The sequence below is a fragment of the Clinocottus analis genome, unplaced genomic scaffold (genome assembly GCF_023055335.1).
Source record: "Clinocottus analis isolate CAN_PGR_092001 unplaced genomic scaffold, fCliAna1.0.p SCAF_14, whole genome shotgun sequence".
In the NCBI taxonomy this organism is placed as follows: domain Eukaryota; kingdom Metazoa; phylum Chordata; class Actinopteri; order Perciformes; family Cottidae; genus Clinocottus; species Clinocottus analis.
Window position 1 is genome coordinate 11,699,358 of NW_027175865.1, and position 23,683 is coordinate 11,723,040.

General features: G+C 41.4%; 2 protein-coding genes across 4 annotated transcripts; one reads left to right on the plus strand and one right to left on the minus strand.

Moving 5' to 3' along the window:
• Positions 1 to 2,230: 2,230 nt before the first annotated feature.
• On the plus strand, positions 2,231 to 20,157 carry LOC137784378 (oxysterol-binding protein-related protein 3-like). Of its 3 annotated transcripts, XM_068574975.1 has the most exons (22): positions 2,235 to 2,462; positions 8,200 to 8,305; positions 8,642 to 8,758; positions 9,672 to 9,725; positions 9,804 to 9,917; positions 10,099 to 10,251; positions 10,329 to 10,419; positions 10,564 to 10,667; positions 11,363 to 11,452; positions 11,580 to 11,739; positions 11,859 to 11,983; positions 12,077 to 12,208; positions 12,753 to 12,846; positions 13,634 to 13,869; positions 14,729 to 14,866; positions 15,774 to 15,837; positions 16,234 to 16,312; positions 16,514 to 16,658; positions 17,198 to 17,342; positions 17,439 to 17,565; positions 18,230 to 18,352; positions 19,375 to 20,157. In XM_068574975.1, exons 2-22 carry the CDS (start codon positions 8,243 to 8,245, stop codon positions 19,469 to 19,471), a joined length of 2,451 nt encoding a protein of 816 aa, XP_068431076.1. In that variant the 5' UTR covers positions 2,235 to 2,462; positions 8,200 to 8,242; the 3' UTR covers positions 19,472 to 20,157. The 3 variants fall into 3 exon arrangements, with proteins under 3 accessions (XP_068431074.1, XP_068431075.1, XP_068431076.1); XM_068574973.1 differs by having other exon boundaries at positions 2,231 to 2,462; positions 10,519 to 10,667; positions 11,859 to 12,208; XM_068574974.1 differs by having other exon boundaries at positions 2,232 to 2,462; positions 11,859 to 12,208.
• Positions 20,158 to 20,665: 508 nt separating this feature from the next.
• LOC137785120 (uncharacterized) lies at positions 20,666 to 23,339 on the minus strand. Its single transcript, XM_068576163.1, has 7 exons — positions 23,188 to 23,339; positions 22,293 to 22,839; positions 21,741 to 22,170; positions 21,554 to 21,659; positions 21,206 to 21,444; positions 20,944 to 21,102; positions 20,666 to 20,801 (listed from the first exon to the last, which is right to left on the minus strand). Exons 1-7 carry the CDS (start codon positions 23,254 to 23,256, stop codon positions 20,708 to 20,710), a joined length of 1,644 nt encoding a protein of 547 aa, XP_068432264.1. The 5' UTR covers positions 23,257 to 23,339; the 3' UTR covers positions 20,666 to 20,707.
• Between the last annotated feature and the right edge of the window lie 344 nt (positions 23,340 to 23,683).

Sequence of the window (23,683 nt, forward strand, 5' to 3'; positions counted from 1 at the left end):
AGCATGTGTGCATGTTGAACATGTCCTTGAAGCTGATCCTTTGGCGCTCAGCAGCAGCCCACGGCTGTTTTGCCTGTTTATGTCTGTGACGGTAATTATTTGGCTTCATGTTGTTTTTTTCAAATACACAATATACAGAGTGGGAGAAACAACAGGTTGGTCCCCTCGTGGGTTTATATATGATCAAAGGCCATGTTCATGTTCAGATATAGAACAGGGACCCTGTCCGACTTCTAAGAGGCTATCTAGTTGAAGGATATTGCGCCTCTCTTCATTTACCTCCTTTACACTCAAGGTCAAATTGCAGTGCAAAGAGCTCAGTAAATGACAGACCTTCTTGTGCAGTTAAAACAGCATTCGGGACCTCCCAGCCATCCATGCGCGTCGCCTCTTTGTTAACATGAGCTCACTGACAACCAGCAGATCTCAGTAGAGCAAAAGCGTTCATGTAATTCGTTACATGAACGCAAGCTGCTCACTGTGCAGTGACCATATCTAACCTATAGGTGACACTGTCACACATAATCTGCTTGCATAATACTGTATGTCTGCGTCCATACTGTAAGCGACAACAATGTGATATAAATAGCTTACAAGTATGTATGTATCAGCCTCAATGGCATTATCTTCTTCACGAGGGCCTCACTGCCTGTAAGTTATTGCTCTGCTTGTTAATTACATTTTTGTGTTTGAAGTACTTATTAACGGATGTCTGGTACATTTTCAGGTTTTGCTACCTCACTGTATGTGTGTGTGTGTGTGTAGGCAGGTGTGGCTAAGATTCTGTTTCTGTTTGCCACGGGGGGAAGGAGGGAGTTCCTTCCCACCTGTACATTGCTGAGGTAAGCACAAATGAATCCACCTGGGTTGGTCAATGGAAAGATCTGGAATACAAACACTGCTAATCTTTTATTTCCACGTGTTCCAACATCACACGACTACACGTCAGCAATCAACACTCATTTGGTCTCAGTCACATAACGGCACCAACAACTCCCAAAACAGCAACATTAGTTTTGTCGGTTCTCAGTTTCTGGACACGCCCAGCTCTAACTCCTCCTTTCGAAGAAGTCTGTTCCCCGGTTTTATGTTTTCCCTGCCCTCTGTTGCCATAGAAATAAGCCCAGACAGGAAGCGACAGCCTCATGCCCATGCAAAGAAGGACATTTGTTTTGTATGGTAAACAAATACAAAACATGAATGTTCTGAGAGCTGCAAGGACAACAGTGGACGACTGAAGACTATTGAAGAAGACATAAGGAGCAGAACTTAAGACGGACATTCAACAGAAATACACAAACACATGCTCATTCATTCACCCACACACCCGTTCCGTCTGGTGGCAATCACACAACTTCTCTCACTTACTCATCATTTTTGCAAACACTTAGCACTTGTGGGGAAAGACATCTTTTTCCACCAGTATGTCTAAAGAAAATCTCCAGACAATCTGTCATTGATATGTTTACTGGGTTGTAAAGCAATGAGAGCAGGCAGATTATTAACACGTACACCCCCTGGCTCTTATTTATAAACACAATGCACAATAGGTAATAATAATAAAGGAATTCACAAGTTGATTGACAGAAAAATTACATGATTGACTAACCTCTTAAGTCCTTATTCAGGCAAAAATAGCAACCATTCCCTTGCTTTAGCTAACAATTATCTGTGTTGTTTTGTGTTTAGTGATAAACTATATATAAAGAGTTTTTAAGACAAACTAAGCCATTTAAAGACATGATTGTGCTTTTAATGGGCAATTTTCACTTCAATTTTTGACAAATATTCAATACAAATAATTGACACAGTATTAAATAATGAAAATCATTATCATTTGTTGTTATGAGATAGAGTTTAACTTTATCTTATCTATGACGCTCGTATTTAGCTCTTGAAACGTTGTTCTGGTAATGTAGGACACAATTAGTGTCAGGGACTGAGATTAATCAGGACAAAATAGGGGCTTTTTTAGGTTGTTGTATTTAGCATATTGGTGTGAAATTAACCAGCATCATTACAGGCAGAATGAGTGTAAGAATGTAAACCAAACCTGTGATTGATGTGCACGTGACTGAAACCAAAATAACATTAACACACAAAAGTCACATTAGTCAGGTGAGATGAATTCCGCTTCAGCTGCAGCTTACCTGTTACTCCATTGTCTGACGCTAAACTTTCACCTTGATAGCATTTTCCTGCCTTTGACGGGTTTTTTTGTAGGACGTCACACTATGGCGGGTTCAAAAAAAGGTGTCCGCCCACATCTTTATTTCCGCCGCTCCGAGGTTCATCCTCGACCGTGATTGGCTCAGTGGCGCGTCAGTCTATACGGCCCACTAAGCAGACCCCGCCTCATTCAGATAGCTCCGGCGGTGTATCGAGCAGCAGTAGCTCTCCAAAGCCAGGTACCGTATGTCTCCACCACCACGGTAGGATGCTGTAGCTTTCGCCACAGAACCGTAAGCCATTTTCTGTCAACTATACTCTCAACACATGTGAAATTATATCCTCGTCTTTGTTGTTATTATCTTGCTTCCGTTTGAAACAACTCGTTCGAATTGCGCTCCAGTTAAAGCGTTTCTGCGCCGTTGAGAAATTTCGTTTTCGATAGAATTATTGATGGACTTCCTCGTGACATTTTGGTGTTGAACTGGTGCTTCCGTGTCTCAGTCACATGTGGTGTTTTTATTTATTTATTATTTTTTAACCGAGGCTGTGAGAGAGGCAGGGTTCACGAGCACATGGGCATGTATTGGACATTTTGTCTGCGCTGACAAGTTGTAATAGCTGTGTTGGCAACAGGAACTGAGCAGGGCTGTGCATTTCCACGGGACACCTGTGGTTCGTCTCCGTGGAGTTTGTCCCCATTTATTGGTTGCTGTGCTGACATCATCCCCAGCATAAGCGATGCATTAATCTTCCGTTAATTCAGCGTGTTCATTGTTAATATTGAGCATATTAGTGGGCATTCATTCAAAGTAGATTTCTGTAAAGTTACCGTATGGCTGTGGTTTGTGTTTTAGATGGGACAGTATATTTCTCATGTAGTGTGTTTGACCTGTACAGTACACAAGTCTGTATGTTTTTAAAGGAGGCCATTAGAGCATAGATTATTAGTTGACTAATCAATCAACATAAATTCAATTGGTAGCAATTCTAATAATCAACTAGTCGTTTAAGTAATTTCTAAACTAAAAATGGCTAAAAACACTCAGCGTTTCCAGCTTCTGATGTGAGTATTTGCGAGATGTCCTTCAGGACTAGGCTTCAATTACATCTTTGTTTGGTGATCTTCAATAACTTTATTGATTTCATCCTTACACACCATTGTGTCAGGAAATGACCAAGAACCATTCATCACTTTCACTTTCAGGCTTTTGCTTGAGTGACTTAGTTTCTAATCAATACCTGGCCTGAGCACCTCTTGGTCCAGACGGGATTACTTAATGCATGAGTAGTGATGGCCTCACTATCACCGTTCCATTGACAGACCAGCCAAGGACCTAAAATAACTGCCCTGAAGTTTAATGCTCGCATGTATAAGCTGAAGGTCAGGCTTGTAATTGTAATCATGTTATAGAATATGTGTAGATTTTTTTCTTTAAAAATAATGCAGAAGGATGCAACATGAGGTAAACCGAGAAATAATTGGAAGATTATTTGGTAATTATTAGTTACAACCTTTTAGAGGCAACCCACCAATCGGGGTGCAAATCCAAGTGTTGGCCTGTTGAAGTGCCCTTGAGCAAGACACAGAGATCAAATGCCTGCAGACTTCAGGCGGCGCTGGTTGTTCTAAACCTGTGTGATCTCAAGCCTGCAGAGGATTGTGCCATAAGGATCAATGCATCAGCCCGTCAGTCAGCTGATTACAGTTCAGCCCAAATGTTGTATTATTGCTGCAACATTCCTGGGCGTAAACATCCAGCATGGCCAACATGACTCACTGAGTTATCTCTATGACATTTTTTGCTTTACACAACACCCACTTAAAAGCTGGTAAATACAGAGCATTGCTGCCTTCACTAATACACCAAGTGGCCACTCTGAGAAAAGCCCGCCTGTGATCTCTTATGGTTTTCTAAGGTTATAAAATCTTGTGTCCTACATCCAGCCAAGCCGACGTGGTCGACGCTGACAGTCATGTGAAATAATTTTCCTGCTGGTAACAGCACCAAGTCTATAAATAGCTCCATGTTGTATGCCCTCAGATTTTCTATAAAGAACAAACAAACTGAATATAGTCTTGCTTTTTGCATTTTTTTTGTATCCATAGCAACACGTGATTGAGCAGCTACACAAAGTGTCCCTTGTCTCAGCAGGAAAGGAGACAGAGAGAGACATCTTTTGTGATGCGGCTTATCAAAATACATCGGTCAAGAATCTATTGGAATGCCGACTCTCAAGTTTGTTCTCTTTCTGTCTCTTTGAGGGCACTGTATTACTTTCACATGAATAATACTGTTTGAAACACTCAATCCTTGTGAAATAAACAAATAATTAGCTCACACATTGCAGCTCCTCAGCGTTGACTTATTTATTACACGGTAGGTGATGTTTCGAGCACAACTGCTCTTCATCAGACTCCAATAAAAACATTCAGTCGGGCATCGTGTCACAGGTCAGACGAGCTAAGTGCTGCTGTCACCAGCCATTTCCAAAACATATGCTGCCACACATCCATTTCCCTGCTATGGTGTAAAATTTGAGTGTTGCTGTATGAAGTAGCCGGATATTATTGCCAGATGCGCGTCTATTTAAAGCTGGCTCTCAGTTTAATAATCAGTGGATCATGCACAGCTTAAACTCAGTAAATCTCTGATGAAGCTTTATCCGAATATTCTGACGCTTTATTGGAGGTAAAGTCACAGATGGGCCATCTGTGAGGACCTTTTTTTGCATTCCCAATCGCAGAGTAGGAGAGAGGGGCGGGGGGGCATACAACTATGTGGACCGTCGTCTTGATGGCGGTCCTGTTGTTGCAAGAATGTCTACGCAGAAAGCAGATGGATTGGCTGCCTTGTCGATGTTTGTGTGTTTGTCATTCTGGGACTTGAAAGTCCAGCATGACAATTCCTCAGGGTTCAGTTGTCTCGAGATCCTGTCATAAAAACTGGTGAACAACAGACAAGGCTTTGCATAATAAAAGCCACAGGCGCTTTCTGTAAATATGCAATATGTGTTGCCTGTAGCTATGGTGCACATAATGACTTTTTAAAAGCAGCATTCCTGAAGGCCATTTCTGCCTGTGCACACAGTTGGTCACGTGAAGGCTTGTAAGGAGCGCCGGTGGTAAGCGTGGAGGTCAGCGTCGTGACCACTTTAGTGGGCCAACCACTTTGTTGGTCGCTAGGGATCAGACAAGTAGAAGTAAAAAAATCCACTCATGTCTGCTCTAGTATTTGCAGCTCTGCTTTTGTCTCCTGGCGTTAAGCAGGTTCGTCATCACTTTAGAAACAGGACTTTTTCTATCTAAGGAGAGACGATTAGTGAAGATACCTTTTGTCATAGGGACTTTTATCGTCAGTGCAGTGAAAGATAACATATGCTTAGGAGGGGCCCAAGGTAGTTTTGTTTCAGGTTTGTAATTGGACCACACAGCACATACAACATGTTACCTTCTGATGTCCAGTGCAAGACCCACTGTTATCATACTTTCATCCAGACAAAACAATTAATTTTCCATTTACATCTGCTTTATCTCTCTGTCCCTCTCACTAGCAGCCCTCACAAATGCTTATTCATGTTTAAAAAAAAATAAATGTAAGACTCACTCAAAGCTGTTGCTCCCAACCAATAAACATTTTATTCCCTCATCTGGGCCTTGTGACTGTGGCATTGGCCTTGCCGTGAGAATGACCCCTTTCCATCTTAACCGATTATTTACAAGGTGTTATGCCATTAATGATTGACTCCCATTACGTAAGACCTGAGCTCCAAACAAAGCACTTCTAGTCTTACAATGCAGGAGGCTCAGTGGTGTAAAATACTACAGTAATCACTCAGTCGAGGTAAGTAGGCACTCAGAGGGATGTTCGGGGACTGATATGTCCCAGCTTCATTTACAGATTTTACAGTTCATCTACGGCAGTTTGTATTCTTGACTAATACACAGCTTTTGGACAAGCTTTTAAGCTTTTAAAGTGAGGAAGTGTCACGAGGTAGTGAGTGACACTTCAGACTAAATCTGTGAACAGATGCAGTGGCAACTTTTTCTTTTTCATGTTTTGCTCAAATGAAGTGTTTTGTTGCAAACTTTGCTGCTGAGTTGTGTGAAAGGGGAAAAGGCTAAGAAATGAAAGACCGGGCCAAGTGTGTTATGTAAAGAGGCGCTTAATGCTGCTGCCCTTACTCACCACTTATAGGGTTTATGATCGCTTTTGTATTCTTTGACAAATTCAGTCAGAGCTAAAGATTTACCATCCAGGCCATGAGCCCCAACTCTACTTTCTATTACATAATGTTTAATGGTGGTTGGATGCACCTTTTTGCTATTGAACGTCTAGACTACAGTTGTGTTTAAACACAAATATACGTGTGTGCGTGTGTGCGTGTGTGTGTGTGTGTGTGTGCGAATTCCTGAAGAAGTTCAGATGCGACGAAAGGCACCAGACATGTCGCAGCCTGAAAAGTGTGAACACAAAGACTTAATGAGCTAATTCAAGCTCATTTGAAGTGTACTCAAATATATTGTCTGTTCTTTTAGTCTGTGCTGCGGAGCTGTGAAGCAAGTGGGCCGCCCCATGTGTTTCAGGCTGCTTTTAGCCCAGTGTTGACTGTAGCTAACTGTGTGTTATGGTGTGTCGGGGGGTATCGAAGCACTGAGCACATTCTTTCCTGTTGATGACTCATGTCCTGGGCATGGTACTGACTGTAAGAGAGGCCTTGGGGAACTACAGCGCACACACAACACACACACACCCCGCTAGACTGTTAGCAGAGGATGCGGCACACTTAAAATCCAAGAGTTTTTAGTTTTGAACTTGCATGTGAGCGCATCTTAGTGTGTAACTTCACCAGATGGGGATGCGCCCTGCTCATGTTTGCAGTACACAAGTCCATGCCAACACGCCTGAGGTTAGTCTTCTAAAGTATCAGTGTACAAAGGGAGTGGCACACCTAGAGGTATAACGCACACAGCCAGGTTTGAGCATGTCATTTGAAGCAGAGAGAGGAATATATGTGACGTGTCGGTGGGGATATGGCGTTCCCTACTCACCCCTTTCCACCACTGTGTCATTATGTAGAGACGTAATGCAAAGCTCTTCAAGCTCAACAAAACGATTCGGTCAGTTTGTTTTTTTTTACTGCGGTTCGTTTGGACTCATTGGTTTGAACTGCAGAATTTAGCAAAATGATGACTGCAAATTGTAACAAAGTCGAGCGAGTCTAACTTAGACCGCCTGTGACCTCACAAGCCTTCTGTCAAAGCTCCAGATACACAGGTGAGCAGGAGGACGAGGCCGGGGAACTGGAGGAAATTACACTTGCTGAAACCGGCCGGCGGTGAAACAGCAAGGTCCCAGTTCTCAGTTTTCTCAAGTGGTAGAAATAGGCGACAGGTCTATTTTCACTAGTTTCACAAGTCACCTCTGGAGTCATAACTTTAATTTATTATTTACTTCAATTCTTGTTTGTATGATGCCCTGCACACTCATGTGAGATTGTTTTTTGTTGTTTTCCCATTTTCCACACATGCCTGTTTACAAGGGGACCTTTACAACTTCATAAAACGTGGGTGGTACCACAGCTCCTGTCTTTTTTAACAGGTTTTGAGTTCAGGTGTGTACTTTGCTCCAAAGTATCACAGTCCACACAAAGCCAGACTTCAGTCAAAATCCATCTGAATTTACATGGGGCAAGTTGAACCCTGAACTGACTGTTGATAAAGACTGATTTGCCTCATGTGTTTTTCTTCTGGATATTTGTGTCTAGCTTCCTGAAACAAAGATACTTTGGACTTTTTAAATCCTCATTCAGGCTGTTCAGTTAGTCAGCGACACAGTGACTAAGTGATTCCTCTCTGTTTTTAGCTGTCTGGTCTCGTATGCTGCTACTGTTCTCTTAAACAAACAAAAAAACATATATTTGTTTTAACCTTTCTCCACAGTGCTGACTGTGGTGCCGTGGCCTTCAAAGGTCAGAGTGATGCTACTGTCTGCTCTGCTGTGATCTCTGTTGCTGTGGTTTCCTCAGAAACGAGACGACGGTGGGCAGAAAGCGCTCAAGTCGCAAAGAGATGACGACGCCGTCGCCCACTCACAGTGACAGCAGCGGCTCTTCTAAGCACGACAGCAACCAAGTATGTGTGTGTGCGTGGTACTTTAATGTACAGTATGAGAGTTTGTTTCTGTGCCAAAAACAAAACCTTTCTTTTCAGTTGTATCATACCAAATTGTTGAAATGTACAAACATATTCAGTGATGCTCTCTCTGTTTGTGACTGAACGATAAACTGTTCTTCGAAATGCAAACTAATGCATGAAGCACACTAGTGCTGTTTTTACAACAAACGTTGTTGCTGTCCCAACAGTCTTCTGTCTGTGATGATGTGTTTACTGCAAACATGTTTAGGTTGTGCTATTTCGAGGAAAACGCCTGTCTAACTTGTATGGTATTGGGCCTGTGTCTCCCTCCAGGACAGCTGGGAGATTGTGGAGGGTCTCAGGGGGGTTCCTGCCAGCATGCAGGAGCCTGACAGACAGGGGGGCTTCCTGCTCAAGAAGAGGAAGTGGCCCATGAAGGGGTGGCATAAGGTGAGCGCCTTTTTGAAGCCTGAGACGGCAACATTATTGCCGAACTCCTTATTATAGAAAAAACGTTGCTGCTTTTTGTTCAACCAAAGACCTATTTTCACTCTGAACTTTGCTTTTGATACAAAGGGTGTCAGATAGTGAGCTTTAGGGGTTTGGGTTTTAATATTCTGCCTTGTATTCGTCACATGTAGCTGAGTTCTTTCAAAGCCCAGATGGTGGTTTATTTTTTTTCAAACAAGGCCCCACATTCATTTTTGTAAAGAAATCCAGCAATTCTGCATTTTAAGAGCAACACTCTACATGGGTGTAGGTGTGATTTATTTTCTGGTGGTGCCATGATTGAACCAGCAGTGCTTTCCGTCCTCCCTAAATTTCCAAATAAAGTTCTGACCTGGTATATTTTAATACCTCAAGCTATTTCCACATTTCCTCCTCTTCACCATTATAGTCCTCTGTATTTCCTTCTTTCCATTGTTTTTATTCCCAGCCGATTACACTGTAACCCTGACTCATCTTCCTCCCCCTCTTCTGTGTGCTCATGCATACCTGGAAAGTTCTGCCTTGCAACGTGACTTAAATAGAAAGTATGTTGACCGACAATGAGGTCTCAAGTACCGTCAAAGTGCTTTAACTGTGAATTCTATTTTTATTAAATAGATTTTTAGTGTTTACTGTAAAACTAAAATGAACGAAGTCTTCTTGTAAGCCGTTGCTATGTCTATAAAAGGTCACTGAGTTGAATTGCAGGGTCAGGGGAATGAGGTGTTATTGATTCGTAGTGGTACAATCTCTGCATACCTTTTTTGTTTATTGGTGTTTTTACTATTGTGTGAACTAAGAATGCAAAACTGAACCTAACAACGGAGTAATATTGTGAATAAATATTGATTGAGTTTGATTTCTTCCCACTTAGAGATACTTTGTGTTGGAGAAAGGCATCTTGAAGTATGCAAAGCGTGAAACTGATGTAGGTATTACCTCAAGCGTCATCATTCCTGCCTTTCAACACATACAGACGCACGCTAACAAAGTGTTTTGTTCACAGCTGAAAAAGAGCAAGCTTCATGGCTGCATTGACGTTGGCCTCTCTGTCATGTCAATCAAGAAGAAAGTCATGTGCATTGACCTGGACACGGAAGATAACATTTATCACTTAAAGGTAAGCCCTGACACATTAACAACCTAAGTTTCGTTGAATTCAACGTGGGTCAGAGATATAGCTGAATGCAAATGCATCAACGCCTACGTGTCTCTTCTTTTTAATCTTTCTGGTTCATACAAAGACGCTCACAGCAGCTGTCCCCTGATTACTGCTCCTAATTTGACTTTATGGCCGCCAGGTTAAGTCTCCGGAGCTGTTTGAGGAGTGGGTGTCGAAGCTGCGTCATCACCGCGTGTTTCGGCAAAATGAAATTGCCATGTATCCACATGAGAGACACCTCTTCAACCCCCGCGACGCCCTCCCCCCCCCACTCAACGAGTCCCTAAGAAAAGTAAGGTGTTGCTTTTAGATTTGACTTGGTCAGGATGTGAGGTTGCATATGCCTCATCCTCTCTTTCTCTTCAACAGAGGTCTACGCTTACTAAGCAGGCGTCAGTCCACCAGGCACAGGTCAGTTCCTGGCTCCATTCTTCAGAGGACATGGCCAAGTGCAGCAAAGGTTGGTTCTTGTTTTGTCTGTTTCCCTTTGCTTATTGGCCTCACTAACTAACACTCCCAGCCTGGTTAACATTTTCCTTTCAAATGTGTCTCACTGCAGTGAATAGTTTCATCTTTCATCAAATAATAAATACCTTTCACTCAGACTTGGAGGAATGTGAATCGTACCTGCTCGAACTCAACCTGCTGCTGAAGAGCATGGAGGTCCTCCACCGCACATACTCGGCTCCAGCCATTAGTGCACTACAGGTAAGCACAGGCACACAGAAAAGGTTAGCCACGATGCAAGTTAATCTGTTCTTTATCTTCATTTAAGCAATGTGCAGTCTTATCTCATGAAAATGCATTTGCCAGCTCTTTGGGAGTAATAGTAGTGTTTTTGATGTACATCACTCGTGTGTCTCCCGGAACAGATACTCTTCCTTTTCATTCCATCAACACTCACTTTGTGAGACGCTCGTCCGACGGAGACCCCTGCAGATTTTTTATTTTTTTTACACTTCAAATCTGGTTTTGTTGCGTTCCGTAAATCGTTATCTGCAGCTGACACAAATATCTCAGTCTGTATGTCTTTTGAACTCATTAACCGTTTCTACATTGCCTGTTAGTTCGCTTGTCTGTTTCACTACATGCACTCACTGGTGACGGGGGGGCGGGAAATAAAATCAATTTATCAAAAAAAAGAAGAATTAAAGATTTCTTCCTCTTGAGCCGACAGGAAAAATATTTTGGTTTAGTCAGTAAAGCTGCGGCTGAAAGACGTGTAAAACGCCTAAGACGTTTACTCGCGTCTCGCTTCTAGTGTGGGTTGCGTGTAAGATGTAAAATAATGACCGTAGTCAGGGAATTCATGTAGAATGACAACAACATTACTTTTTTGGATGTTCAGAAACGGGTATTTTTGTTGACTGCTGCCTTTTTAAAGTCTTCTTGTGGTACCACAGGTATCTAATTATGACATGCCCAAAAAAGAGAAGAGGCCAAGGAGATGGCTATCCAAAAACAATGGCAAGGAAACCAAAACCACACTACAGGTACATGCGCATCCTGTCGTTTGATCGTTATTCATTTGTTCATTAAAACACACTTCATTAAACAGTGTGCATGATGGGGAAATAATTGTTCATCCTTTTTTTATTTACATTTTTTCTGGTCCACCAGGTCCCGAGCTGCATCTCCTCTCAATCCCCTCGTCTCCACGCCTCCAACCCCAATCTCTCCACCACCGACTCAAACACGCAGGAGGTCTGTCCTGAATCCCCAGACTCGCCAACAGACGTGTCCCGTCTGCAGGAGGACTTCTGCTTGCTGGCCAACAACAGTGAGTTCCTGCTGGGGTGTCTGCTAGTTAGCTCCTCACATGCATTTAGATTGAAAAATATGCTTGTTTGTGTCTATATGGTAAGATAGTTTCCATGACAACTCTTTGCTTATCTCCAGTCCAAAGCAGACTGAAATCAGCTTTCAGTTCCCTCGTAGTGGAAAGAGACAGACTGAGGCACACCATCGACAGGCAGGCCCCGCAGCCAGCACAGGTCATTGGCTTGAAGACCGCCTATGCCTCAGTGAGTAGGACAAAAAAATTAATATCACAACTGTACCCCAAATATCACCTCTGGTCCAGTTTCACTCATCTGACTTCTTATGATCATCATCAGGAATGTTCAGGAGGGTCTCACTCCTTAGTCCACCAGGTGTCCAATGAGAGTAGAGCATCAATCCCAGAGTCGATATCAGAGTTTTTTGATGCTCAGGAGTACCTCCTCTCCTCTTCCTCTTCTGAGAATGAGGTGAGACACTTTCTCCTACCTTACTCTCTATGTTTGTAGCCACATGTTTTTGGTCTGTTCATAGTCAGAAACTGGTAAGGTCATTCACAATTTAAAGGTCACATGTTCAAAATAGATTGTTTTGTTTGTTCGAAATAACGTAAAGCAGCGAAAAGCTGATATTCACATTTGAGAAGCTCAAAAATGACATTATTTGCTTTATGAATTATATTTAAAATCAGTCGTCACGATTGTTGACTATAATCAATTATTTTACAACATGTTTCAGCGCTACAGGGATCAAAACAAATCAAGTTCAAGTCTTAAAAAGGGTTAGTTGTGCAGAAAAGTTTTTTTTTTCTCTCCGTCTATCCCAACATGGCCACATTTTACACAACAATTTTACACAACTAAAACCTGTAAGTCACAACAAACACTCTGTACACGGGGGGATTATTTTTTTTTCTTCTTCTATTCGGATGAGCCTTTTGGTTTGTTTGTTCGTGTCCTTTTGGATATGTTCTTGCCGCTCGCTGACCTTTAAGCATTGACTTTCTGTCTCCAGGTCTCCGACGATGACTCGTACATTAGTGATGTCAGCGACAGCATCTCCGTGGATACCTACAGCAACGAGGGTGGCAGTGAGAGACACAACTCTGGTACATGATACAGTAACAAGTTGAGCATCTGTCTGTGTGTGTGAGGACGTATCATCTCTCTCAGCAGAGAGGAAGATGGAGCAAACAGATCTGATTCTGTCAAAAAGAGGCAGAGCTCGTCTGTCATAGCGCACTTGAGTGACTGTGACAAAGTCTCTGTGCGCTTTTATGCATTTCTTCGGAGAGTGTCGGCACTAAATACATCACAAATCACAGGAATCATAGAAGTTACTCACTTGCCTGGTTAGAGAACATGTTTAATATGACCACTAACAACTTCCAGAAGTGTTTACAAACTTGGTAGAACGTTTCCTCACACAGTACATGACAAAGCATCTGTGTTCAGGCATCATTAATTCACTGCTGCAGATGGTGTGATTTAAAAAATGTTTTAAAAAAAATTACTGCATAAACCCTCCAAGTAGCACAACATATAAAATATTGAATTACAATATCATGTCTATGCAAATAGAAATGTTGCTTTTCACCCGGTTTAGAGGCAGAGAGTATGATTAGAGTTTATGCGGAGAACCACCCATATCTTGGCTTTATCTAGATATTTCAGAGTGTGTTATTAAACCGGTTTCTGAAGGCGTATGCCAGCATGTTGGAATATATTTTATTGGGCCAAATTTTGTCTGTATTTTGCATTGTATAATAGTATTCAAGCATTGTCATTCCCCAAAAGACCCACATATTTAGTCAATTAGTTCACAGTTTCTCATAGAATTGATTATTTGGCTCTCAAGCAGCATTTAGACCCTAATCTCAAACTATTCTCCTCTAGTTAGCGGCGTGGTGACCAAAGCTCGTCGGCGCACTACGCTTCCCTCTCCCAGACCCACCAGCAGCGTGAGCCTGTGGAACATCCTGAAGAACAACATCGGCAAGGACCTGTCCAAGGTGGCCATGCCGGTACAGCTCAACGAGCCACTCAACACCCTGCAGAGGCTGTGTGAGGAGCTGGAGTACAGTGAGCTGCTGGACACCGCCAACCGCACCCAAGACCCTTACCAGCGCATGGTGAGAGGAAAGAAAACACACACACACACATGAAAGTGCATACACAACTTCTAACATAACAATCGAGAAAGGATCTAATGTACACACAGTGAATTATACACATGCACAACTAAAGCAAATGAACAGATGCGAACATGATCATCAAAGTAGCTAAAGTGTTGACAGGAAATGGGTTTTCGAGCCCAGGGATCTTCCTCAGGACGATGTTTAAAAGCTACACTGATGTTCGTCTTATACCCTTTGTGCATTTACGAGAGGCTTTTAAATATATCAATTTTAAATAATATTTTGTTCAGGGTCTGTTTGGATGACTTTTTATCTGAGTTGTATGCACATTGTTAGTCAAATAGACACAGATACAAAAGTGTTGAGTGGTAAGTCTCACATCTATACATACTCTATACTAACATACAGTATTAACATGTGGTTATACTTTTACACATTTACCTCTACCTCCATGTAGTGTTATGTGTGTATATACTCATCTACTACATGCCATAAAAAAAAGTCCTAATTCAAAGTATAGCAAATGCAGTATGCCAGAATCACCGGGACATCCTACTGCATCTGGTCACATTTTATGGTTTCCAAGTCTTTCCAGCCTTTCTGGCTTTTCTGGCCCACAGTCTTAGGAAATGGTCGAAGTTCAAAGTGCAATGTAAAAAGGAGGTAGTATGTCCCGATTATTTATGCAACATTACCTACTTTGTAAGGGCAGCTGCAGTGTGTATTTAAAGTATTTGATTGTCCCATGTCATACACATGCATGTACATACAGTCATGTTTAAAGCATCATGTAGACAAACCAATACTGTGAACACACACATGTAACAAATGTCATCTCTGATTTTCTGTGCAGGTGTATGTCGCTACATTTGCAATATCTGCATATACGTCCACCTATCATCGAGCGGGAAGTAAACCCTTTAACCCTGTCCTTGGAGAGACGTACGAGTGTGACAGACCTGATAAAAGCTTCAGGTTTATAGCTGAACAGGTACAGCCACGTGGGTTACAACACACGCATGATTCACCACATGGGATCTACACTCACTCCACAGGATAGGCTACTTTGAAACTTTAAAAAGACTATTTTAAATCTAATATGTAAAGTGATTGAAATCAAATGAAAATTAAACAGCATGCAAATTGTATAGCTCAGTTTTTTTTAAAAATAAATATTCCCCATTTGTATAATTAGTCACTGAGTGGAGAAGAAAACTGTTTCTCTCTCATACCTCCACAGTGAACGAAGAATCACAAGAGACAATTCTTGATGAATTGAAGTAAATCAATTAATTAATCAAGTATTTGATCCAGTTTTGCTGTAGTTGCATGCAGCCCCATTTCATTTATAACAGTGTTTTTTAATTCTTTGTTCACGTGGAGGTACGTGAGGAAAACAAAGTTTTCTTTAAGATTTCAATGTAACATGTGAGTAATTAATATGCAATTGGAGAAGCTGGCCTTTTTAAGTTAAATGTGCTTAATTTAGTATTGAATGTATAGATATGAATTGTCACCGTTGTCACATGTCAGTGGTATCAATAAATGTCTTGAGCACTGGTAGAACAGCGCCCTCTTCCTGTTTCATTCTTTAAAGCAATTTCCATGACCTCTTAAAATCTAATCTCATAGCAAGCAATGTAAAGCAGAGAAGTCTCGCACCGACCTGTCATTCATGTCTTTGGTGGTCTAGTTTGTTGATAGTAATTACACTGATCTCTCAAAATAAATGTAGTAATGGTTGAAAGCTGACAGAAAAGGTTCTAGGTTTCACCTTTCCCACCTTTTTGTTTTGACTGATTCATTGTACAACTTCCTGAGCTGCAGCATCCACTGAGTAAAGCTTTTGATAGTGTGCCTTTTTATTTAATCTTCTATTCTTTCTCTTCATTTCCCAGGTGAGTCATCACCCACCTGTGTCTGCGTGTCACTCTGATTCAAGGAACTTCAGCTTTTGGCAAGGTGAGCGGGAGAGAACATGTTTGTAATACACATCTTATTTCTGTCTGAGTTTACATGTTCATCGCTGCCACCACATCTTTTGTTTCACACATGCTGGAGGCTATAGTTTAAAGTGGATTAGGTGACCTAATTTAATTCTACAGTAACTTTCCATTCAATAAGTGTTTGATACTTTTATCTCTGTACTAGCACAATTTAATGTGCAGATTATACTAATTATCATCATTTTTAAACTCTGGTATGTAAGAACAAAGGGTGCTGCCTGTGTTTGCGTTTCCCTCAGTGCATATGAATAAATAATTGGATTTATGAACAAGCAGTGCTGTACACTGAAAAGGCCTTGGAGATTTAAATTAACAAGCACTCACCTGCTATTTTGCGATCTCTTTCTTTTAGATGTTCGATTGAAAAATAAATTCTGGGGCAAATCCATGGAAATTGTTCCTATGGGAACCACTCATGTCACACTACCTGCGTAAGTGTGTGTGTGTGTGTGTGTGTGTGTGTGTGTGTGTGTGTGTGTGTGTGTGTGTGTGTGTGTGTGTGTGTGTGTGTGTATATTTACACTCTTGCATGTTTAATCTGTCCACATCATTGTGAATATTATAGGCTATAAATGTAAGTATTAGGACTAAAACAGCTTGTATCCTGAGTGCAGTATGTGTGTGTTTTTCAGGTTTGGGGACCACTACGAATGGAACAAAGTGACGTCGTGCATTCATAACATCCTTAGCGGTCAGCGTTGGCTCGAGCACTATGGAGAGATGTTTATCAAAAATATAAATGATGACTCCTGCCAGTGTAAAGTCACATTTGTCAAGGTTGGTAGAAAATAATATTTTATTTCTGGTAAACTGATCTTTATTCTACAATTGTTTAGGGAAAAGAAGTTTGGCCAAACATGTTGTTCATGGCTTAACAATGGAGAAAGAATTATATAGTATTTCTACAGTAGAGACAAAGGGTGCCTAACTGTACTTGGCAGTCTCTTCCTGTTGGTTAGTATGTACTGGTTTGCCACATTCTCATGAACCTGTGTCAGCCTTTTGTAATCGTTCCAGTTGCTTCATCCTCCTCTGAACATGAACAGACGCTTACGTTTGACTGTAGTTTTCTGGAATACAGCGCTTCCTCTTAATCTTCTGTACGATCGACACCATCAAGGCAAACAACACCATCTTCTGGACAAAGATGGGAACTGCATTTTCAAACCATGAGCATGGAAAATTCCAGTCCCTTTAAGTCCTGACATGTGTTCATCACATGAAATAAATTTGATACTTGGGGTGTCTGCTCTTAGTTTGACATTTTCTTCGATCTCACACATACAAACAATTCCCTCTTTTCTTTTTTTTTAAAGGCAAGGTCATGGAGCTCGACAGTGAATGAGATAGAGGGTGTGGTTACAGACTCAAATGGAAAAGTTGTACACTCCATGTTTGGAAAATGGCATGAGTCAGTTTTTCAGGGAGACCCACCTTCTGCCACGTGTATCTGGAGAGCAAGTGAGTGATTGGTCCATGGGAATGTCCATTTATAATGTTTTTACAACCAAGCAAACATATATAACTTAATTTGTGTTTGTTTGTGTGTTTGTGTAGATCCCATGCCAGTGGACCAAGACCAGTACTATGGCTTTTCCCAGTTTGCGATGGAGTTAAATGAGCTGGACTCCCCCCTGAGGCCTCTCCTGTCCCCCACTGACACACGCTTCAGGCCGGACCAGAGGTTGTCACTCTTGTCTTGTCTATAAAGTTCACGTAGCTCGTACACAGACGGCGTCCCTCCCCATTTTAGAAACCTTATCAGTGCTGTTACTGTGGAACCTTATATTCTAGTCTAACGGGTTGTACAGATGACCTTGTAGTCTTTATGGACTTAAATCTGGCAAATAAATTAAACCATTTTTACACACGTGATTTTGCTGGCCAAGATCTAGAAGAGCCCAAGTGGAGTGAAGCAGTATATCTCTGAGATATAAAAGTAACCAACCAGCAACAGACTGAGAGTTTAGATCCAAGGGAGCGAAGTCACAATAATAATTGTCGACTCATGGAGAGATTTCATTTTGTACAATTTTAAACCCCAACAGATACATTCTTGTATGTATGAAATTGGATTAATAACCATAATATAATAAGTCATTAAATGACAACATCAGAATCACAAGTGTTTATTTGCAAAGTACGTTGAACATACAAGGAATTAGAAAACATTTTGCCGTGTCACAGTAGGAAAACCACAGGTGCAAATATGAAAAATATTAAGTTTCATGGTCCTGGTGTAGTGCATGTCTGCTTCAGTTTGAGACGATATGGGATGAATGGCGATGGTGCTCGACTGGGTTCAAGTTTTCTGTCCTGACTCACGCTCTCCCCTGTTCTTTGTCCAGGCTGTTGGAGGAGGGCAACATAGAAGGAGCAGAGGAGCAGAAACATAGGTTAGAGCAGCTCCAGAGGGAGAGGAGGAAAGTGCTGCTGGACAACAACATGACGCACCAGCCACGCTTTTTCAAGTACGCTACTGATTTCATGTCTGTGTGCCATTGGGTCTTTGTGTGCAATCAGACTCAGTTCTGCATGTGTTTTTCCACAAAATTGGTTTGTCGCATATGAACGGAGATCGACTCCGGAGCAGCCACTGTGTCTCTTGTACTATGAGCAGATACTGGATGAGTAGTTGGTCTTGCTTCACACAAAAGTGTAACAACATAAACTGGTTGAAACTAACTTTTGAACGGATGGGCAAAATGACGTTAGAAGTATGACATCATGTGATATTTAGGTTGAATTTAAACAAGGGCCATAATTGGAATATTGTCAGATGTATGTAAACAAAAAGTAAATGCAGACTTTTTGTACATTTTAGAACGCAATAAATCAAAGGTTATTGCAAGACATAAAGAGCTAAATATAAAGCTGAGGTTCTGCAACTTATGTACTGGCAATCCCTCGGGAAACAAGTACAATCAGATAGACAAAAGGTTATTTGTAATCTATGTACCTATTTGAAGATTGTCCTTCATTTTGCTTCAAGTAACGTTTGTTGCACTTTAGCCAAGCTATGTGCCATTATTTTTTTTTTCATTATTATTGTATGTTGTGTTTGTGCGCCACACCTTGTGATTATGAACCAGAGCCATAATAAGTTCAATACATGTCACTGTGTGCAGACTTTTACATCAGGTCCATTTCAGAAGTAATACTATCCAACTCATTACGCCTCATATCCTCTATTCTTTATAATCCTGTAGTTAAACCCAGACAATTACAAAATGCAATCCTCCCTGACATTCCGAGATATTTAGGCTTGTTGAAAACTAAACAGTCAAGAAACCTTTCTAAAACAAACTTGGCATCAGAATTATGATTACTATCAAGACACAGAAACTTTGTTTAGATTTTTGGATGATTCAAGTTAGTCTAATTGTCTTCATATATTCTACAAACTAATGTGGTGTTTAGATAGGCTGTACATTTGACACATCACATACTTTAAATATGCTAATTACAAAAGGGATTTGTGCTGTGTTGACAGGAAGTCCAACAATGACACGTGGGTGAGCAACAACACATACTGGGAGCTGCGCAGAGACCCTGGATTCAGTAAAATTAACTCTCCTGTGTTGTGGTGACCTCTGGATTTGACCAAACCTCCTCATGACAACTTACCATCAAGAGGGAAGTATAAAACTGCTCAGATCAGCCTCCAAATGCCCTGACCTGTTTAACATGGATCGCCCAATGTCATGGTAACCTAAACCTATCCGGACTTCTTGCTCTTCCTCTTTCAGGATTGAGCAGAGTGTATCGAACTTCTGTTGGTTTGTTTCTCCTTTAGGGTACATTTTCTCTTATTGTCATAACTGTAATTGACAAAGTTTCAGTGTAAAGATTCATATGTTCTGTTGCATCTCAGCATTTACCAAAGTGCCTTTTTATTGCAGTGCCTCACTCAATCAACTGCTGTAGCAGTTATGCAAAACACTTTTATTCTAGAGTCTTTAAAAACTTGTTTGGATGATGTCTGTATGTTATATTGACTTCACTGGAGAGTAAAAGGATCGAGGTTGGAAGTAAAAAAATAAATAAAAGGGCAACTTGCTGAAGTTTTCCTCTATCCAGTCAGCATCGTGACCCAAGGAACAGATTTGATCAAATGTTTTGATTTATAAAAAAGGGACTTTAGCATTTTTCAGTATGCTGCCTTGTTCTGAGTCATTAAGTCATAGTGCTGTGGATAATGTTTATCGATGGGGAAAATGACAATAATACTCGCTGTTCAAAGAGATAATAAACTGTACGATGGATGGACAAGTTATGCAATGTCTCATTTTTTGTTTTTCGTTTCGAGCACAAGGAATAAGCCAATTAAGTTTGCTTGTTTCACTCACTGCCACAAATGAGTTCCTCCCAAAGTAACGATCATCCAAACATGTCCATCTTTTAAGACTATTCTAAGTGAACGACACCGTAACATTAGTGGTGTAAGGCATTTGGTTTATGTTAAAGCAACACAAAAACCCAGCAAAGCAAACCTTCCAAAAACTGTTTGCAGTAAAAATAACATTTGTGTTATATGATATGTTGGACACCAATCAAGACATTAAAAGCAAATGTGCCAGTAATCATTATTTTAAATATTTGTTTTGATTTCTATTGTTATTTTCTTTCCTTATTACTATCATCATGGTAGTAGTTTAGTAGTTAGTCAAATACATATTTAATTTATAAAGAACTTGAAACTTCAATTGGTTTGTGTATACGCGTGTGGGAGAGAAAACGGAGAGTGAGTGAAGTAATATGTCACTGGACACCTTGACAAGAACTCTGTGTTGTTAGTTTATTTATATCTGCATCTACTGGCTCATCTACCGAAAGATCTTCTGCAAAGGAGGAAGGTATTTCTTTGGGATGAGCTGTTGCTGCTGGGCAAGTCCCTTGATCATCATCCGTCCATGGTGTCTGTAAAATAAACACTTCCCATTTAGCAGTTTAGTGTACCAGCACAATGCCAAGAAGGTTATCCAATTGTGTCGACGATGAAACAACAAATAGTCGTTTTCACAGGAGACAATATGAGAACATGTAAGATTTGGTGACCCACCTGACTTTCGGTGCAGCATCCACTGCCATCTTGCTGACAGCAGTAAGGAAACGCTCTATGAAGAGCTTCCCTAATGTCAGGATGAGATCCTCTCCGACCACGCCCACCAGCTTGCGAAGGTGCTGTGCTGTGCTCTCTCTCACTGCAACAGAAGTGTGACTGAGGAAAGACAAACACAAGAGAATGGAAGATAACTCCTTTGACCTAGTTTTATTTAATTGACTTTAAGATGCTGCCACTACACTTCCTACAGAATGCTTACCGTAGCCCTGTATTGAATAGGACGCTCATGACTCTTCCAGGGCAGCAGCCCTCCACCAGTGCATCCAGGGCAAGGTTAGCCCGCTGGTGAACGAAGACATTGGTTGTCTTTGCCAACTTCAGCAGCAGGGCACGGCCCGTCCACTCTGCCTTGGTGTCCATTGCTCTCCCCAAGTGAACATGGAGCTCTCCTATGCAATCCAATGCAGAACAGGCTACAGCAGAGCGCAGGTTATTTACCTAGATGATAAATAAGAACATCATTCAATACTTCAAGACAGTTACATGAGGCAAATGAGAACCACATCCGACATGAGGACAAAAAGAAAGACGAACATGTCTACATTACCCCTTTTATTAGGATCAGGCAGACTTCATGAAGCTTGGTCTGCAGCAGAGCAGGATGGTTTCGTGCCAGAGCTTGAACAGATTTCAATCCATCCAGGTTTTTCTCCCTGTGTTTAGATGATACAGTGATTGAATTATGTTGGTCACCACCAGAAAAAGAAGACTTGTGTCCCTATGTGATGTCTTACCATTCGTCTGAGCTCAGCCGCTTTAAGCAGAGGGACAGGCTCTCTGCGGGGTTGACCAAGGCCTGGAGGTCTTCCTGACCTGCGTCAGCTTTTGTAGCGCAAGGTTTTGGCCCAATGTGAAGTCCTGTTTTGTTGGGCAGACCAGAAGGTGCTTGAACCTTGGGTTTCACCACAGGGGCCCCACGGTAAGGTTTTCTTTTGTTGGACCGGACAGAAGCTGCTGCAACCTTGGGTTTGACATCTGGTGTGCAACATTGTCTTCTGTTGGGCCGGGACGGAGGTGTTCGGACCCTGCCTGTCATTGCCTGGGCCCGTCTCGGGGCTGCTGGTGGAGGAGGATGGAGGGGGTTGAACTTTTTCAGGTTTTCCACAAAGTTCTCCAGCTTACTTTGAGCTGTCTGGAGCCTGCATCCGTCAGCTACATTTTTTTCTGTTCAGATTAACAGCAAGAAAAACATGCTTACACAGATTTCTTGTTCACTGTATTTCCATCTTCACCTATGCCTATTCAAGTTCCCATAGAGAAAGTCATAAGCACCCAACGGTACATACTTGCTTGTCCAGGTTTTAGAATCAACACTGGGAGACGAGACGGTCTTCTGGTTGCAGCAGTTGGAGGAAGACTAGAGGGGAAGTGGACAATGGATCTTAGCTCACTTGGAGTTTGCATGTCTACTGAGCTGAGGGAGGAATCTGGGCTTGAGCTCCTGCCTGCTTCTGTAAACTTAGCCAATTTACACGCAAGTATTGCCATCCGACTGCCCAGATGCAGCTTCTTCTCGAAGAAGGGCTCCTCTTCTTGCAAAGTCTGCTTGGTCCTGGACTTCCGACCCTTTTTGCCTTCCTTTGAAATGGGCGTGATCTTCTTTCCTCGCAGAGAAGATTCAGGGCTTTTCTTGGATAAAGTTTGATGAGGCGAAGGTTGAGTGTCATCTGGGACGATGAATCCCAGTCTCTCCAGAACAGCGTCGGTTTGAGCTTTCTGGGTAGCACAGAGCCTCTCTGTGTGTTGGATCTGTGCGGCCCTTTTGGCACTTTCAGCTCTCTCAATGTCCAGGATCCTGGACTGACTGCTTGAGCCACTGTGGCTCTCTGGTGGCTGGAACAAAGACACATTTTCATTTTCTTTGTTGTATTTCTATTTTGAACTTCATGTAGAATGATTTGAAAGAGGGCTGGCCAATTTGGTAAAAATATCAGGAAGTATTTGACCAAATCACTTGATTTTTATTATTGTCGATTTTGATTAATATTGTGACAAAATGTGTTTATCGATAAATAATAATAAAAGTTATCAGTGATGTGGATTTAATGACTAAGTAGGTCAATTTCATTTACGACTATATCGAGTCTTACATCACAAAATCCATCATATCTATGTTGCCCAGCAGTGATTTTGAAGTGTTTTTGCTTAAATCCAGCAGTAGGTTGATAGTTATTTACTTACATCACTGTCTTTATTGGAGTTTGTCTTTTGCCGTTTCAAGAATTTACATAATGCCTCGCAAATAGACATGACTAACAGAAAAATTAAACTAAATAGCCACAAAATTGTAGGGCCAAAGCCGAGCAGCTTCTCTCCACAGGATCAATGTTAGTTTGGATCTGAACTCTCCACTCTACATGAGCATGTTCCAAGTGATGTCACGGAACATTCTCATGGAATCCATGATGCAGATTAGATGTTCTGTGAATTATGTCTTTGCTTTCTCTTAGTTATTCCATGTTTTTAAAGCATTGATGTGATAAATAAATACAGTAACTTGAAAATCATGACATCTTTGAGAGTTTTGTACACATTTAATTGACTATATATTTTTCCCAGGGGGAATTTTTTACCATCACATTTCCAATCTTCTCCATGCTTTTACGCATCAGTGCCCTTTTTAGCGATGTAAGAATGACTATAGGCTGCTTAAATTACATATGAACGTCATCATAAT

Excerpts from the sequence above, each read along its gene's own strand:
- LOC137785120 (XM_068576163.1), bottom strand. The coding sequence starts at position 23,256 with ATGTCTATTTGCGAGGCATTATGTAAATTCTTGAAACGGCAAAAGACA. Across the intron at positions 21,445-21,553 it reads GCCTGATCCTAATAAAAGGG|GTAAATAACCTGCGCTCTGC; the intron begins GTAATGTAGACA and ends TTTATCATCTAG. Across the intron at positions 21,103-21,205 it reads CTATTCAATACAGGGCTACG|TCACACTTCTGTTGCAGTGA; the intron begins GTAAGCATTCTG and ends GTCTTTCCTCAG.
- LOC137784378 (XM_068574973.1), top strand. The coding sequence starts at position 8,243 with ATGACGACGCCGTCGCCCACTCACAGTGACAGCAGCGGCTCTTCTAAG. Across the intron at positions 11,453-11,579 it reads AAACCAAAACCACACTACAG|GTCCCGAGCTGCATCTCCTC; the intron begins GTACATGCGCAT and ends CTGGTCCACCAG. Across the intron at positions 11,740-11,858 it reads CTGCTTGCTGGCCAACAACA|TCCAAAGCAGACTGAAATCA; the intron begins GTGAGTTCCTGC and ends GCTTATCTCCAG.